The 17,000-nt window shown below is 59.6% G+C and overlaps 6 protein-coding genes across 6 annotated transcripts; 2 read left to right on the forward strand and 4 right to left on the reverse strand.

The window, feature by feature from the left end:
- Nucleotides 1-116: 116 nt before the first annotated feature.
- ACA1_360510 (4alpha-methyl-sterol C4-methyl-oxidase) lies at nt 117-1,238 on the forward strand (the record flags this gene model as incomplete). Its single annotated transcript, XM_004352460.1, has 5 exons — nt 117-523; nt 584-698; nt 764-888; nt 954-1,035; nt 1,203-1,238. 5 exons carry the CDS (start codon nt 117-119, stop codon nt 1,236-1,238), a joined length of 765 nt encoding a protein of 254 aa, XP_004352512.1.
- Nucleotides 1,239-1,401: 163 nt separating this feature from the next.
- ACA1_360520 (Ras GTPase, putative) lies at nt 1,402-2,322 on the reverse strand (the record flags this gene model as incomplete). The annotated part of the gene is made up of 3 exons (XM_004352461.1): nt 1,402-1,815; nt 1,950-2,021; nt 2,242-2,322. 3 exons carry the CDS (start codon nt 2,320-2,322, stop codon nt 1,402-1,404), a joined length of 567 nt encoding a protein of 188 aa, XP_004352513.1.
- Nucleotides 2,323-2,611: 289 nt separating this feature from the next.
- ACA1_360530 (23S rRNA (uracil5-)-methyltransferase RumA, putative) lies at nt 2,612-4,664 on the reverse strand (the record flags this gene model as incomplete). Its single annotated transcript, XM_004352462.1, has 7 exons — nt 2,612-2,902; nt 2,993-3,121; nt 3,204-3,461; nt 3,579-3,784; nt 3,864-4,122; nt 4,257-4,555; nt 4,613-4,664. Coding segments are annotated over 7 exons (1,494 nt in total), but the record flags the coding sequence as incomplete, so codon positions are not given.
- Nucleotides 4,665-5,266: 602 nt separating this feature from the next.
- ACA1_360540 (GTPaseactivator protein for Ras-like GTPase) lies at nt 5,267-9,375 on the forward strand (the record flags this gene model as incomplete). Its single annotated transcript, XM_004352463.1, has 8 exons — nt 5,267-5,410; nt 5,541-5,771; nt 5,859-5,952; nt 6,064-6,389; nt 6,501-6,855; nt 6,947-7,068; nt 7,165-7,844; nt 7,911-9,375. 8 exons carry the CDS (start codon nt 5,267-5,269, stop codon nt 9,373-9,375), a joined length of 3,417 nt encoding a protein of 1,138 aa, XP_004352515.1.
- A 72-nt stretch (nt 9,376-9,447) lies between these two features.
- On the reverse strand, nt 9,448-15,463 carry ACA1_360550 (uncharacterized protein; the record flags this gene model as incomplete). Its single annotated transcript, XM_004352464.1, has 22 exons — nt 9,448-9,537; nt 9,649-9,999; nt 10,135-10,284; nt 10,949-11,014; nt 11,143-11,331; nt 11,426-11,530; nt 11,627-11,799; nt 11,869-11,917; nt 12,034-12,180; nt 12,274-12,377; nt 12,482-12,557; nt 12,630-12,761; nt 12,861-13,016; nt 13,108-13,241; nt 13,325-13,440; nt 13,814-13,980; nt 14,067-14,192; nt 14,275-14,387; nt 14,468-14,570; nt 14,601-14,751; nt 14,784-15,204; nt 15,325-15,463. The coding sequence occupies 22 exons, from the start codon at nt 15,461-15,463 to the stop codon at nt 9,448-9,450; spliced, it is 3,258 nt and encodes a 1,085-aa protein (XP_004352516.1).
- Nucleotides 15,464-15,616: 153 nt separating this feature from the next.
- ACA1_360560 (Cut9 interacting protein Scn1, putative) lies at nt 15,617-16,948 on the reverse strand (the record flags this gene model as incomplete). The annotated part of the gene is made up of 5 exons (XM_004352465.1): nt 15,617-15,904; nt 15,990-16,228; nt 16,303-16,414; nt 16,480-16,696; nt 16,776-16,948. 5 exons carry the CDS (start codon nt 16,946-16,948, stop codon nt 15,617-15,619), a joined length of 1,029 nt encoding a protein of 342 aa, XP_004352517.1.
- Nucleotides 16,949-17,000: the final 52 nt, after the last annotated feature.

Below are 17,000 nucleotides of genomic sequence, written 5' to 3' on the forward strand. Positions count from 1 at the left end.
AACCGAAGCGAGCGTTTTCTCCCCATTTGGTCCAGGCACTCAAAAATTTAAGGTGGCGGCGAACAAGGATTTGCGTCGAAATGGAATGGATTCGAACCTGATTCAATTACGCGCAGATGGAGGTGATTTGGGGTTCGATCTTGGGTCTGGGCCTGCCCGAACGTTGGCTCTTCGCCCTCGGCACGTTCGTGGTTCACGAGGCGGCCTTCGTGCCGTTGAATGCCATCCTCTTCCTTTGCCACCATCGCGGGTGGCTTAATCGATTCAAGATTCAGGTGGGGGGCTCGCCATCCTCGACTTCCAAGGCTTCATCACATTCTCCAGGCCATCCCTTTCCCAAGGCGAGGCTGGTTCGCGAGTGCATCTTCAGTCTCTGCGTCAATCACCTGGTCCTCCAGATTCCCACCCTCTACTTGGTCTATCCGGCCTTCAAGTACTTCGGCATGCGCAGCGATATCGCCAGCCTTCCTGATGCGTGGGAGATGGCCAGGCACATCGCAATCTTCATCCTCATTAACGACACGTACGTCCCCCCTCTTCTCAATTTCCGTGTCTGCGCTCATTCTCCATCGTTATGCCGCAGGGGATTCTATTGGATGCACCGATTGATGCACACGAAGTGGTTCTACCGCAGCATTCATGCACGGCACCATCGCTTCACCGCCCCCATCGGCATCGCGTCTGAATTTGCACATCCCGTACCGCCTATTTTCTCTTTTTGTTTCCTCTTTGCCTTGTTCTCACCGACATTGACATTCATCAGGTCGAGCAAGTGCTGGCTAACCAGCTGCCCACCATCCTCGGCGCGATGCTGATGGGCTCTCACCTGCTCACCTTTTGGGTGTGGCTGTTCCTGCGCATTGTCGAAACGATCGAGGCCCACAGCGGGTACGTACTAGCCCATGGTGTTTGTGCCTCTTGGTGGCTGGCCGCTAGCTCATCGCACGCCGCAGGTACTCACTCCCACTGAGCCCGTTCTCGCTCGTCCCATTTATGAATGGAGCCGACGTACACGACTTCCACCACTCTCACAATGTAGATAATTATGGTACGTATATGTCTCACTATACACCTTAGCGAGGAAGAAGTTCTTGCTTTGTCAACCCACCGTCATCATTTCTCCTAACGATCGAGCGGTTGTGCCGGCAGGCTCCTTCTTCATGTTCTGGGACTGGCTGATGGGCACCAACCGCCAGTACCAGCAATGGCGACGAGATCAAAAAGAAAAGGCGGGCTGAGAGTGCACTCCCCCAGCCTCGCCTCGTTTAATGTACAGCACGGTCCGGTCACCGTGTAGGTGCCGGACCGTCATGCCGCCGGCTGAAGATTGGCTCAGGGCTCCTCCTTCCCTGTGCCCTTTCTCTCGTGGGTTCGTTCTCCACCCGCCCTCACTTCATGTCGCTAGAAGAGGATGCACGCGCGCTTGACCTTGGGGCTGCTCGACCCGCTCTTCTTGATGGTGGACTTGCCCCCGCCGAGCTTACCCTCACCGCTACGGTGCCGTCGCACGGCCCGCACAAGAGCGAAGAAGGCCTCCTCGATGTTGGTGCTGGTGAGTGCACTCGTCTCGAAGAACGGCACGCCGTAGCTCGTCGCCAGGTCGCGACCCTCGCTCACCGCCACCTCTCGCTTTTCCTCGAGGTCGCACTTGTTGCCCACGATCACGATGGGCGCGTCGTCGCCGTCCTTGATCCGCTGGATGTGCTGCCGGTACGACACCACCTCGTTGAAGGTCTGGCGCACGATGATCGAGTACACCACCAGAAAACCCTCTCCGTTCAGCATGTACTGATCACGCATCGCCGAGAACTCTTCCTGTTCGCGTGAGGCGTGACAGAGAACGAAAGAACGAAAAGAACGAAGCGCGATGAGAATTGCGAGAGCACGAAGTGAAGGACTGAAATTTCAGTCTTCGTGAGGGGAGGTGGGGAGGGACGCGGGGCAGTTACCTGGCCAGCGGTGTCGAGTATGTCCAGCAGTGTCACTTGCCCGTCCACCTCGAGTTGTTTTCGGTAAGAGTCCTGAAGAGCGCGAAGGAGTTATAAACTTGAGGCTAAAGGGAAGAGGTGGGGTGGAGCGGCTAGAGGTACCTCAATTGTGGGGTCATAGTCGCTAAGAAAATGGCCTTGAAGAAACTGTAGTGCGATGAAAGTTGAAAAGGAGGGAGCAGATTAAGATGAGAAGAGAGCGACTTTGTTGCTGTCACTGCCTTTGCAAAGGGGAAAGGGAAAGGAGGCGCACCTGCACAGTGAGAGCCGACTTGCCCACACCACCGGCACCCACGATGGCAAGCTTGATAAGGTTGGGCTCCACGACCGACATCTTCCTCCTTCCTCTGCGCGATGCTGATGTTGGACTGGTAGGAGTTGTGCCTGCACCCAACACAAAGGAGCACCCCGAATCTGGCCCTCGCCCATTGGTGGCACATTTAGACCGGAGCATTCCGAAGATAAAATGTCGACACTCCAGGCCAATCAGCGCAGCCCCACAGCGAAACCCCCCGTGGGCCTACCACAACCCACCAAGCAATGGTGACAACTCACGCCCCCAACGTGAAACAGGTGCACCTCTCTCTTGCTCGCGAGACCACTGGTCAAGGAGGAAAACAGAGTCACTGGGCGCCGGCAGCGGCCGCCGGTCGCGTTGTTGACTTTCGGTTGGGCTCGATGTGCTGGAGCAGGGCGATGGACTCGATGTGGTTGGTGTTGGGGAACATGTCGGCGGTGCGCATCTTCTCGGTGGCGTAGCCCTGCGTCTGGAGGAAGGCGAGATCTCTGGCCAGCGTCTCGGGATTGCACGAAACGTAGACGATACGGTCCGGCCGCATACCATGCTCGGCAAACAGACGCTCTAGCACCGCAATGGCGCCCGATCGCGGAGGATCAATGACCATCTTGTTGAACTGTTTCGTTTTGGAATGAACAAAGAAGGAAGAAGAAGAGGTGAGTGCTGGACACTCCTCGGGCCTTCAACTCGAAGAGAGAGCACGTACTTGGACCTTGCCCGGTTTGAGCCACCGGAGGCCCTTGGGGTTCAGCAGATCGTCGGAGTGGAAGGTGACGTTGGTGAGTCCACTGATCAGCGCGTTCGTCCTCGCCTTCTGCACCGTGTACTCTTGCCACTGTAGAAGGCCGCGGTGTCAGAGCAAAGAGAACAAGAACACACACAGCGCATAGGCGGTGAAAGGTGATCGGGTGACGGACCTCGACGCCCATGACCGACTTGGCGTAGCGGGCGACGGGCAGGGTGAAGTTGCCCAGGCCGCAGAAGAGGTCGAGCACACGGTCCTTCTTGGTGAGCTCGAGGAACTCGATCGCCTGGTCCACCAGCTTCCTGTTGACCTCGCTGTTGACCTGGATGAAGTCGGTCGGGTTGAAGTGGATCTTCACGCCGTGGTTGGGCAGGGTGTAGAACAGCGGCGAGAAGGGCTCGGCCGAGACCTCCACGGGCGGAGCCGACGGCTGCAGGTAGTTCGTGTAGCGAGCGAACGGGTTGTGGGGAGCGGACGATGACGACGAGGAGGAGGAGGAGGAAGAAGAATGAGAACGTGAAGGAGGTGATGGTGCCGACTTGGGCACAACGAAGCCCGTGGGCGAGTAGAAAAGCTTGATAGAGTCGATGCCCTCAGCCTGGGTGTAGAGGTGGAAGCCTTGGGCGCGGGCAAACTCGGTGAGCAGTCGCTTGTCCTGGCTGGAGAGTGGACTCAGGTGTCGAAGGAGGAGCGCCTTCTCGGTGTCGCCCATCATAACCTCCACCGTGGGCACCTTGTCGCGCACGGACATACCTGACATTCCAGTGCGGCAGTAGGAGTCAGCGAGGGAGTGTGTCGTGTGTGTGTGTGTGTGTTAATCAAATGCACGTACGGTTGATGACGTCAGCCGCGTCTTGGAAGAAGGAGTTGATGGGCTCGGCCAACACTGCGCAGCGATCCACGGGCTGGGAGCCCATGACCCACTTGTGACGGAATCCGACGAGGACCTTGCCCCCGACCCGGTCTTCGCGATCCTCGAGATGGCGCACGTTGGGCCGTGCCGAGTGGCGATAGCCGTACTGCTGCGCGTGGAGCGGCGGCAGCACTTCCGCGGGCTCCACTCCCTCCTGACGCAGCACGTCGAGCGCCAGCTGCGCAGCACAAGCACGCCCGCGTTGCGGAGTTGTCAGTCGGAGTCTCAGTCACGCACACACACGCACCACCGCACACGCACACGCACCACCGCACACACGGGTGAGCGGGGTAGCGGGGTATTTCGACTTACCTGGTGCTTGACCTCGAGCTGCTTCTCGTGGGTCATGTGCATCAGGGAGCACCCACCGCACCGGCCGTAGACACCGCACCGAGGCAGCGCCCTGTGCTCGGATGCCTTCATGACCTCGACGAGGGTGGCGTTCCTCTTCTTGACGGGCCGCGTGAAGGAGATCTCCTCGCCCGGCAGGGCACCGAAGACCTCGATCTTCACGCCCTCGTGGTGCACGACGCCCTGCGAGGGATCTAGCTCGTCCAATCGATCCACCACGGCCTTAGCAACGAAGACGATCTCTTTATCCTTCTTGCCTCCTTTCTTAATCGGAGCCAATGGAGTGGTGTGTGGGTGCAACGTCGTCACTGGCCCACCATCATCTGAAAATTGGGAGGCATCTCCGGCATTTGCAGAGTAGGCGGCAAATCTGTGTCGCGTAGCATTGGCGAGAAGAGCGAGAGGCGAGGAGGATGGCCTCGTCAAGAACTGTTTCGTGCTCGCCAAGTGTCCGAACCGCTTCATCTACTAACAATCAACTTTTTTCTTTTCAATTTTCCATTTGTTCTTTCGGGCCGACATCTCGTCTTCATCAGAACAGTTGTCTTGTGTTTCGATTCGCGTGGCCCACAACTCGGCCATCTCAAATGGGAAAGGACAGCACGTGAGCAAGACTTGAGTTCCCTACCATCCATGGCATTTACATCCACGCCCCTCCTTTTTTGGAAGCGATGCTCGTTTGGTCGGGGCAACAACGAAAACACACTGGCAACGTGACGGTTCGAGATTGGACTGTGTTGGTCTTCTGGTGTGTAGTGCTGCGGAGTGGAACCCACAGCGGGCAACCTCAGGAAAAGAATATCACAGAGCTCTCTTCGACCTCTACCCGCCACTCGCTACCCCCTTCCTCCATCCAGCCCCCCCACAAATCCCAATCGTCATCAAGAACACTCTGCATCGACCACAAAGCAATCAGAGCATACAACCTTCGCCTGACAGGTTCACCCCCTCGCTTCATCTACCGAGGGGCTATGGCTACTCGTAAGGTGCGACATGTGTCCATTCCGCTGGGGGCGGCCGACCTCACCCTGGCCGCCGAAGCCGTCGCAGCCGTTGCAGAGCTCAACCATAACAACAACGCCGCAGCTGTTACCCCGCCTGAGAGCCCAGACTCGGTAAGTCTACACTGCCCTGCCTTGAGTGCTTCCCGCGTGGCGTGGCTGATGTGTGTGTGTGTGTGTGTGTGTGTGTGTGTGTGTGTGTGTGTGTGCGTGCGTGCGTGGCCACGGCAACGCTGCGCTGCAGGCGACCCTCGCCAAGCGGCGCAAGACAGTGAGCGAAGACATTCCCCTCGGGGACCGCAACTCGGCGCGTCTGGGCTTCCTCTCCTACAACACGATGATGCTCAAGCGACGCAAGTCCAAGAAGCGGATCACAGACTCGGCCGAGTGGCTCTACCCCATTCCCAAGACCGAGGGCCTCGAAGCGGGAGAGAACAACAAAATGCAGACGCGCACCAACTACACCCTCGAAGCGGTAATCTCACCTCCTCGGTTAGCAGTTTGTTTAGCACGCACGCACATGAACGCACACATCTGACGCTCGGAGTGATTGCTGGTGCAGCTGTTGATTGCCAACAACATGGCCGTGCTGTCGGCCATCATCAAAGCCATGAACCCCACCGAGGCCGAAGAGATCTGCGGCGCTCTTCTCGCAGGTACGTACGAGCCAGCCGGCCGGCCCCACCCAAACTTCTGACCAACGTGACGCTGATTGCATTGCGCCGTGCCTCATCATCAACTAATTGACGCTCTTGTTGAACCAACAGTGTTTCATTGCAACGGCAAGGGTCACAACCTGATCCTGTGGACGATGGAAAGGGAGCTGAAGGTGGAGAAGGTGCCCGAGAACCTCTTCCGGGGCGTGTCGCTGGCGGCGTCGCTCATGTCCAAGTACTTCCGCATGAGCGCGTCGGACTACCTGCGCAGCATCCTGCGACCAATCGTGAAGGAGGTCAAGACCAAGGACATGCGGATAGAAGTCGATCCGGCCCGGATCAAGGAGGACGCCGGCGAGTCGCTCCGCGAAAACCAGACCAAGCTCATCCATCTCGCCAAGCTCGTCTTCGACCTCTTGGTAGCCTCGCTCGATCAGGTGCCACCGCCTCCCTCGCAACTCAGCTCAGCCAGCCCGCGGCAAGCTGACCTGTGTGTCGTCGTTGTCATCATTGTGTGTGTGTCGTGTGTGTGTCGTGTCGCTGTGCAGTTCCCGAACGCGGTGAAGAATATATTCCATGCGGCGCAGCAGGCGGTGTCGGAGCGGTTCCCGGAGATGGGGCACCAGTTCGTGGGCGGGTTCTACTTCCTCCGCTTCATCTGCCCGGCGCTGGTGGCCCCGGCGGCCTACGGCCTGGTCAAGTCGGATCTCGCGCCGGAGAACCAGCGCACGCTGATCCTGATCTCGAAAGTGCTCCAGAACCTGTCCAACCACATCCTCTTCGGCGAGAAGGAGCCCTTCATGATGTTCATGAACCCCTTCATCAACAAGAACTCGCGCAAGATGGCCGACTGCCTGCAGACCCTGGTCAAGAAGGCCTCGGAAAGCGCCCCCGCCCAGAACGGTACTGTTGCCACGCACGCACGCACGCGCACTACCGCACACGCACGCACGCACACGGCTGCGCGCTTACGAAGCCACGGCGATGCGAGCAGGCAAGTTCTTCCAGATGTCGGCCGGGAATGAGAAGCTCAAGAACGAGGCCCTGATTTCGGTCACGCGGTGCATATGCGACCACGTCGACGACGTGATTGCCGAGCTCGAGCGTGCCGGTCAGGTACATCTCCAGCCAGCCGGGCAAGCAACTAGTTAGCAAGTTGGTGTTATATGTGGTGCATCGCACAGGCCGCTCACGAAGTGATGTGTGTTGCAGGGCAAGTTGCATAATGTGCTGCTCGATTCGCTGCGCGCTGTTGCGATGCTGGCCAAGACCACGGGAGTCAACATCAACCACGCCGCGCTGGCTGCACGCACGCGCGATTCGTCGTCGCGGTCGCCGTCGCCGCTTCCCTTCAAGGGCGACAACGGCGACGAGTACGACCAGGACGACGACTCTGCCGACTCCGACTCCGACCCCATCTCGACGCACCACGCACAGCTCCAGCGCGGAGCCAGCGACCTCGGCCCGAGCCAGGACGCGGCCGTGGGCGAAGAGGAACCGGTTGGGGCCACCCTCCAGTCCGTGCGGTCGGCCGAGCTGCCGGCGGTCAAGAACAGCGGACGCAACAAAATCAAGCGCGGGCACCGGCTGTCGTCGCCGCTGGCGCTCTCGACCAGCGACACGTCGGTCCTGATGCGCCGCAAGTCGCTCGATCGCGAGTACGCCAGCGACGACCTCGCCAACCTCATCAACCACAACCACCACCACAGCAACAACCCGCTAGCCCACAGCGGCGAGCGGCAGCCGGGCGAGGCGGTGGCGGACACCACTCGAGCGGGCAAGGTGCGGATCAACCTCAGCCTGGACGCGCTCCCGCCTCCGCGAAAGGAAACCGAAAAGGAGAAGATCATCCGCAAACTCGAACACAAACTCGAACGAGTTCATCGTCTCAAGTACGCCGTGTGTGTCGTGTGTGTGTCGTGTGTATCATTTGTGCTGACTGTGCTGTACGGTGACAGTCGAACGCCGAGCCCGCGCGAGTCGGCGGCGGCAGCGCCGCTGAAGGAGAGCACCAATCCGCTCTACAACCCGGTGCAGAGGCCCAAGTCCAAGGAGCCCCTGTCCTCGCCCCGCAAGGACCAGGCCTCCGACGCCAACAGCGAGAAGGAGGCCGGCTCGCGCTTCGTCCGGCTCAAGTCCCTCATCGGCAACAACAGCGACGACGACCTCGGACCCAAGCAGGAGGTGCGCACCACGCAGAACATTCTGCTTAACTACATCAAGGACCGCGAGAAGGCGCCGGCCACCACCGCAGCAGCGGCCACCAGCCCCACCAGCAACCACCACAACAACACACGCGCGGCGGCGGCGGAGGAGACGATGACGTTCACGGTGGTCGGGCGCAGCGAGGGCCCACCGGTGGTGGTGCCGGGTGCGGCTTCGCGCGGCGGCGTGGAGCTGATCGAGTCGGAGAAGCGGCGCAGCCTGTCGGCGAGCGACATCAAGGGCCTGCACGCCGACAGCGTCAACCAGTTGGCCTCGCTTCAGCTGGCCGCCGCCACGTCGAAGGGGTCTACGAAGAAGGACAAGAAGCGCGGCGGCGGCGGCGGAGGCGCTGCGGAGGGCCTGGTGGGCTACCTGAGCGAGACGCCGCTGGTGATGCGTGACGTGATCATCGCCGAGCAGAAGAGGCGGATCGACGCCGAGCGCGAGCTGGTGCGGGTCAAGACCGAGCTCGAGGCCGAGCGGCGCGCGCGGATGGAGGCCGAGCTCAAGCTCGACATCGAGACCAAGCGGGCCGTGCAGGCGGAGAAGGAGCAGCTCAGGGAGCTCGAGGCCGAGCGCCTCAAGCGGATCGAGGCCGAGATGCGGCTCGAGATCGAGCGGGCGCGGTGGACCAAGAGCGGCGACGACGACGGGCGCGAGCTGGAGACCGAGCGGCGGCGGCGCATCGAGGCCGAGCTGGTCCTGCAGATCGAGCACGAGAAGTGGCAGGAGGACTATCGCCTCCTCGAGACCGAGCGACGCAAGCGCATCGAGGCCGAGATGCGGCTCGACATTATCGAGCGCACCTGCGGCTGGGACCGCAACGCAAGCACCACCACCACCGGCGGCGGCGGTGGCTCGAGGGGTGAGCGCGAGCCGGCGCCGGGCTCGCCCGATAGCGCCGAGTGGAGGCGGAGGCCGCGCAGCCGAGGCGGGAGCGCAATCGGCTCGGGTGGTGGCGACGATGTCGAAGGGAGCAGCGGCAGCCCGGACGCGCTGCGGCGGCACCGAGGGCGAGAGAGGGACGAGGAGGGGGACAGGGACAGGGAGCGCGGGCGAGAGTCGCGTAGCCGAGAGCGGAGCAGAGAAAGAGAAAGAGATCCGCGCGACAGCAGCCGAGAGCGGAGCAGGGAACGCGACAGCAGCCGGGAGCGCAGCAGAGAGCGAAGCAGGGAACGCGAAAGAGGACCCTCGCGGGACGGTAGAGATCGCGACTGAGAACGAGGCGAACGCTTCTTGCTACACGTCCAACGTTGTCTTCTTGTCTCATGTAAAAACAATAACACCAATTTATTTGGCTGCGCTGCCGGCCGAGTAGTACTTGCTCTTGGGGATGTACAACGCCTTCATCTTCTCTATGCCCGCAGCATACGACGCGTTCTAGTCGGTGCGCGACGTCAGAAAAACGTAGACAACACGAGACACGGCACCCACGACACACGCAACACACACAGCACCGGTGGGTGGGAGGCGGGGTTAAAAAAATGGAACCTTGAGGGCGGCCTGGTAGATGGGGGCGCAGGCGGGGGAGGTGGTGATGGCGTGGTAGAAGAGGGCCATCTGCTGGAACTTGGCCTGGGCCTCGGTTCGGTCGGCCATGGCGAAGTGGGTGTAGGTGATGTTGACGTGGAGGAACGTCGCCTTCTGTTGGTAGAAGCTGACCAGCTCCTTGACGTCCCGCTCCAGCTGGCCCGACCCGCCGTCCTTACGTATCGGCGGCCGGCCCTGCTCCCGTCTCCGTCGCTCGCTCGCCTCCAGCAGGAAGACCTTGGCGAGATAGTGAAAGCTGTTGGCGATGACCATGTCCGGCATGGACGACATGACGAGCACGAACTCCAACACCTGCACGTAATCATTAAGTGACCATCGCGCGCGCGCGCACACACACGCACACACACACGCACACACACGCACACGCATGCGCACACGCATGCGCACACGCACGCGCACGCGCACACAACGCCAGGGGAGGCGTACGGGTCCGGAGTTGCCGGCGTCGACCCACTGGCCGTCGACCTGTTTGAGGAGCTTGGTGGTGAGGAGCCGCGGAAGGGTGCCCGGCTGGTACTTGACGACCGTGTAGAAGAGCTTCCAGGCCGCTTTGCAGATGTCCCAATCTCCGCCACCCTGACAGCACCGCACCAGGCTGCTCGTCACACGCAACACGCGACACGACACGACACGCGTCACACGACACACAACGACAGCCGTCAAAGGGGGGGGGAAGAATTGCATGGTTTGGTTGGGAGACCGTACGGGGACCAGAAGAATCGGGCCGATTTGATGAGGCGCCACACGCTCGACTTGTCCGTGTGGTGCACGACCACGACATACCGCAGACACCGAAGCACGTCTGCGTGGCGCAAAGGCGGCTTAGTGGGAATGACAGAAGTGAAAAATGAGAGAACTGAGAGAAGCAGCTTCGAACTAGCTCTCGACTTTCGAATCGAACTCGGAAGGAAAGGTGCAACGGGTGTCGTGGCGAGCGCGATCATTTGATGCAGATCTGTTTGAGAGAGAGAGAGAGAGAGAGGGAGTGACCGCCCGCACCAACGTTAGTCTCCGGATAAAAATGTTGTGAGAGAACATGAGAAGAAATGCCTGCCCACCGTTGATACGCAACACGAGTAGTCGCTCTTCGTCTGCCGAGGGCACATCCTACGTGTGCCGTGTGCCGTGTGTGTCGTGCGTGTGTATGTGTGTGGTGTGAGGAACGTGTCAGATAATCTCAACGTGAGAGCGTAAAGGATGCGCGGAGAGTAAGATATTGTGTTCTGACCTCTTCGCACACGATGTCGCCCCGCTCGAGCAGAGTCTTGGCCAGATCGGCCAGCAGTCCCGTTAGCAGCTCCAAAATCTGTCAGCCCAGTGATCACCAATTGAGGGAAACTCGTTCACACACCGAACGCACACGCCTCGTCGCACACGTAAACGCGCACCGCGCACGCGCAAGCAGGCACAACCGCGTACAATCGCATGACGAACCTGGGAATTGGGCACGGATTTGATCGTGGCCCAGAGCTCACGAAAGAGGCGGCCAGTAAGCATGAGCTTGCCCGTCCGGGCCTGCATTGCCCGCGTGCACAGCTCCGCGACCATCTGCGACAGCAACGCGGGCGGGCGGTCGCTCTTCGCCGCATACGACCCGTAGTTCTCCGTCAACTCAGACAGGTCCTACCCAAGACCCAACACGCCACATTAAACCCGATGGCCTACCAACACTGGTGCTAACTAATTCCACTGGAATTCAAGTTATGTTGGTAAGTACCATGATTATGTGGTGCTTGGTGACCGAGTCCGAGTAGTAGGCGTGCAACGCGCCACTCCAGAACTCGCTGTTCATCATCACCTCGAAAATACGGCGCACGGCGTACTGCAGGTGTAGTCCAGATCAGCGCGGGTCAGCCTGGTTGGTGAATCCAGGCATGGTCTAGGGTGGTGGAGATCGAGGTGGAGGTGGTGGACGGACCTGGACGTGGCGCCACCTGCCCACGCCGTCGGTCCCCATGCACCGCAGGTTGGGGATGAGCCGCGCTTGCGGGGCGGCCAACGCAGCCCGCACGGCCTCCGAGTCGTGGCGCAGGAGCTGGACCCACACGAAGAGCCACACCGCGCTGATCCGCGAAGACTGGGATCGGACCCCTACGTAGCCATCGAAATCGTCTTAACTGACCACCTCCCATGAGTGATGGAGAGGAGGAACCCACACACCATTGAACATGTCGGTATGGATGAATGCGTAGTCTCGCCAGGCCAGCCCCTGCTCCAGGAACTCTGTCGTGGTCTGGCGTTTGGGCGTTAGTTTGTGTGTGTGTGTGTGTGTGTGTGTGTGTCATAGATGTGTGTCGAATAAGACCTCTCCGTATTAAAGAATACCTTGACGGCGCGGGCGAGCTCATAGGTGATGGAAAAGTAGAGGAGGTTCTGTTTCTTGGCCGTGGCGTAGGCCGCCTTGAGGTAGTAGTGCCGGAACAGGGCGGTCAGCAGCGGCTCGACGTCGGCCCGCTTGCGGCTCGCCGTATGCTGCGCCGCCGCCGCCGTGCAGAGTGCAGGGTTCAACCATCAGGGGTGCGTCTCAGTCGGTGAGGGAAAGAGGAGAGAGCGGTCCAGACGTACCACAAACACCGACTCCATGGTCGAGGCGCGATAGGGCCACAGATCCACGGGTATCTCATCGAATAGCGTCATCGCGTGCGCAAAATAGTAGAGCCCGGTCGCGTCTGCTCACCACCACCACAATCACAACCCAACACAAACACAAGACTCACGGTGATCAGCTCCACGGACCAAGGCCTGTTGTCGGCAATAGGCGGCCATAGCGCACCTGGGCTAGACACGAGGCCCTCGAGCACTTGCTTGGCGATGCGGGATTGCATCACCTGCCCCACGAAGTAGGCCAGCTAAGGAGGGAAACAGTGGGACCAATCAGTACTGAAAGCGAAAAGCTAGAGGCAGGCAGGCCAACGCCGAACCTTGGCGTGGGTCAGCTCTGAGGCGCTGTCGTCGAACAGCGACAGCACGTCCCTGCTGAACGTGTCGGGGCTGACGCATTGCAGGAGCAGCTGCTCGTAGGTCAGCTTCTCGTCGCCGTACTCCATTTCGCCCTGATTTGGTGCGCGCGCGTGTTGGGTGGAGCGCAGTCAAATGAGGTTCGCAACAATCAGAAATAAAGAAATGAATGAATCAATAAAGGCCCAACGTACGTCGTCGATCGACGTGTGTTGGGATAGGAGCTTGGTGAATTTGTCCAGGTAGATGTGCGTGCTGAGCATCTGGCGGATGAACTGCGCCGGTGGCATGGCCGATGAGCTCCGCCGCTCAGCCAGGCGGGCCAGCTCAGCGACGTGCCGGTCGTGGACCTATTCACCGCCACACACACGCACACACACAGGCCATGATCAGCGTGCGAGGTGAAGGTGTGGTTAAATGTAAAGCCGATTGCATGCCTACCGCGTCCTTGACCTGTGGCCAAAACCAGGACTGCAAGCGGTCGTGCCTGCCCACGGTCTGGAGGGCTCGCAACTGTCTCGCCCACTGCTGCTTGTACTCATTGTCGACGCTCAATCGCTTGACGTTGATCGGACCTTCAGCGGAAGCGAAAATTAGTACTTTCGCCTCCAATCTCTTTCCAATTGCCTCCGCTCAAGGCCTTAGAGGCGAGACGTACCAATGTCATCAACGGGAAGGTAGAACAGCACCGGCTTTCGGCCCACCAGTGCGGGAGAATCGGTTGACGAGGCTGCCTCTTCGCTTGAGAGGTCCGTGCGTCGCACAGCGATGAGCCTGCTCACTCGTACTAATAAGAAGAGTCAGAGAAGTGGCCGCAGCCTGCCGTAGACGTACATGCACCACACACACACACACACACACACACACGACCCGTCCGCGAACCTCGGTCTCGGTTTAGGAAGAGAGATGAGCGGGATGCAGAGAGGCCGCCGGCGAGCTTGTCGGGGTCTGGAAAGACGCCGTGTAGTTTTGGAAGCATGGGCGAGTTGAAATGGCCACACTTGACGCAGTTCGCCTTCCTGGAGAGCACAAAATGTAATATTGTACGGTCCGTCAGCACTTCAGTATTGTGTGTGTGGTGTGTGTGTGTGGTGTGTGTGGTGTGTGTGGTGTGTGTGTGTGTGTGGTGTCCGTGGTCGTGTCTAACCTTTTCTGAACGATGACCTTGATGCGGCGAGTGATCTCGCGTTGCACGTTCACCGGCAGTTGAATCCACTTGTCGCGGGCGACAAACTTATCCGTCTTTCTCTCCCATCCCGTCTTTGTAGCTGGAGGCGGGCGAGGGTTGTAGACGAAGGTGCTGTAGAGCAGTTCCTGGAATCGGCAATGTTGTGATGAAATAGAAAAGTAAGTGTGCGTGTACCCCTCGAATTCTTGTGTTGTGTCGCCATTGGGCGTACCTTGGTGGCATCTTCAGCGTTAAAGATGGGTTTCTTGACCTGCTCGTGGTACTCATCATCGACCTCTGCAGCGTACGATCGGCGGCGAATGGCCATGGCCAGGCTCACAGAATCCTTTACCGGTTTCTGCGTACAGGGGCGAAGAGTGTCAACAACTTGAGCGCGTGAGAGCTCGCAGAGAGCGTCCGGTCATTGGAGCCAAACGGACCTGAACTGAGGCGGCTGGCTTGATCATCTCGATCAGCTGGACAGGGTGTGGCGGGATGATATCCAGCAGGCTGGTCACCACCAGCGCCCAGCGCTTGAGGGCGTGTTCATACTCTACTCGCGTGCACATACCAACACACACATCAGTCTGCATACCACATAACACCAACGCAACTTATTGAGACAGCAGTCACCACCTTCGAACGATCCGTAGAGGTCGGGAATCGGCTGGCGGGGAAAGAGCTGATGGTCCCAGGTGTCCTCTTGCCGGACCGGGTCTTCCGCAGCCAGCTCCATCTGTGCAACGTTAGCACGACGTCAAATGACCGTCAGTGCCATCGTCATCAGCTTAGCCAGAACGGAGTGCGCAGGGCCGCAGGCGGCAGGTGCAGCACCGTGTCCTCGGGTCGCTCCCTTGGGAGGGTCGGGGATGTCGGACGGCTTTGTGACGGCGGCAGTGAGTCGTGCCCAATGGGCTCTGGCGCGCATACGTCATCGGGGAAGATGCACCCGCCATGGGTGCCGTCGTTGTCGTCGTCGGCGTCGCTGCGGTTGTCCTCCTCCTCGGCCTCGTCGGCGCTCAGCTTGGGCACGCGCGGGCGCGGGTAGGCCCGGCCCATCAGCTGCGGCAGCTGCAGATTAGCGAGGGACTCCTCGGTGCGCTGCCGCCAGGCCAGCACCGCGGCCTGGTACTCGGAGAAGGTGGCGTAGTCGAGGTGCGACGGGAAGGCGCCCGGCTGCTCCAGCCGGCTGGACATGAGCCGCTTCGAGTCCTGCTCGGTGAAGGGCCGGTAGAAGGCGTCGTAGAGCCGGCCCTGTCCGTCCACATAGACAGGCTTGTTGTCCGTCGGTCGCTTGGTGTCGCTGACGACATTGATCGGCGGCAGCTTGGGTCCAAGGTATTTTTTCGCTGTGACCCTACCCGCCTCGGCTATGGGTAGAATAATCAATAAATAAGAGGTTAAAAACAATAATAATTACAATAAAATAAAAACAAGAAGATCAACAAAAAACAAGTAAAGGGGTGTTATGAGGAAAGCTGAGGTGATACCTTTCCTCAGAACTTCATAGACACGGGGCTCTGTTGGCTGATCTAAGTTGGCCTGCACCAGATCGAGAGGTGGCAGACCCCTCACCGCCGTCCGCTTCGCCTTCGTCGGAAGGTTGAGCGTGAACTTGGGCGTCTCCATCTTCTTGTGTTGGCGCCCCCCAAAGGGCCAGAGGTATCGAATAAACTCGCAGCTCGTCCTGCCTGTGAAGAGTGGAAAAAGAGCGTTGCACCTCAACCCTCCGTGTGGTGTCGACAACAATTGGGCCGTGGGGTGAAGCTGGCGAAGCTTCATTCATGGTCTCTTGACCCACCATCCGCTGGAGGCACCGTCGCTATCATCTTCCTCCTCCTCCTCTTCGTCATCGTCTTTCTCGTTGCTTGTCGCGTTGGCCTTCGCTCCGTCGTCGTCTCGCACGTGGAGCCCGGCCAAGGAGGCGAAGGCCCCTTCGTCGTCGTCCATCTCCGGTGGGCCAGGCGCGATCCGAGGGAAGTCAAACACCCGCTGCGCATTCTCCAGCGTAATCCGGGCGGCCTGCTCGACGCTCCAGCCTCGCGCCTTGGCCACGATCTCACACATCTCCTGCAGAAAAAGAAATTGAGTGAGAACGAATCAAGCACTTGTAGGGCTGTGGGCGCGCGACGCGGCGGTGGCGCCCAGCGCGCACCATGATGTCGTCTTCGATTGATGTGGGCGTGTTCTGGTCGGTTTCGATGAGCAGTCGGTCCTGCGGGATGTGCTTGATGACCTCCACGGTCTTGGGCGAGCGCATGTTGATGACGGGCGAGAAGGAGAAGTAGAACCGGCTCCCGATCCCCTGCTTCATCGTGGTAAGCGAGTCCATCATGCCGGCCGTGCCTCCATACGAGTGCATGATGATGCTGGGCGGCAGCGCCATCTTTCCGTCTGCCGTCAACGAGAGCTCAAGTAAGTTGACACTCGAGGCCCTCGCAAGAGCGTCATCAAAGAGAGCATCACACCTTCTTTCAAGATCTGTTGAACGGCTTCGAAAAACTGACCAAAGGCACGAACACAGTGGATCGACACCGGGCGCTGCAGTCGCCCGGCCAAGCGAAACTGCTTCTCGAAGACCTGTGCACGCAGGCGTCAGCACAATGTGGAGAGGCGCGCACGCACGCACTCACGCACGCACGCACCTCGAGCTGGTGCTGGTGCTCACAGCGACCAGTGTCGGGAGTCGTGGCGGCACGGTCGAGCCCTATCTCGCCCACGATGGCGGCGGGATTGCGTCGCAGAAGGGCCTCGAGCTCCTCCAGCCAATCCGAACCGCGCCGGTGCGCGTACCACGGGTGGACGGCGAAGGCGGCCCGCACCTTGTCCCCGTAACGGCTGTGTAGCTCCTCCACCACTGGCCTGCGCCAAAGAAATAAACGAATAAAATTTAAAATATTTTTTAAATTATAAAAAGAAAGCGAAGCAGGGGAGGGGGCACCAGTCGATGTCGCGTACGCCAATGAGGCAGAGGCCAGCGACGGGCAGTTGCGGAATGAGGTCCACGTTACACGTGTCGTCTTGTGGGTGGCAGTGCGTGTCGAAGAGCAGCCGCATCAGCGGATGAATCTTCTTCTTCTTCTTTTCTGCCACTTTCTTCTTCGCCTGCTGCATGGGCGCTTTTGTGTTGTTTGCTGCTTTTTATTATTTTCATTTACATTTATAT

The sequence above is a fragment of the Acanthamoeba castellanii genome, assembly GCF_000313135.1.
Source record: "Acanthamoeba castellanii str. Neff unplaced genomic scaffold scf7180000084622, whole genome shotgun sequence".
Classification (NCBI taxonomy): domain Eukaryota; phylum Discosea; order Longamoebia; family Acanthamoebidae; genus Acanthamoeba; species Acanthamoeba castellanii.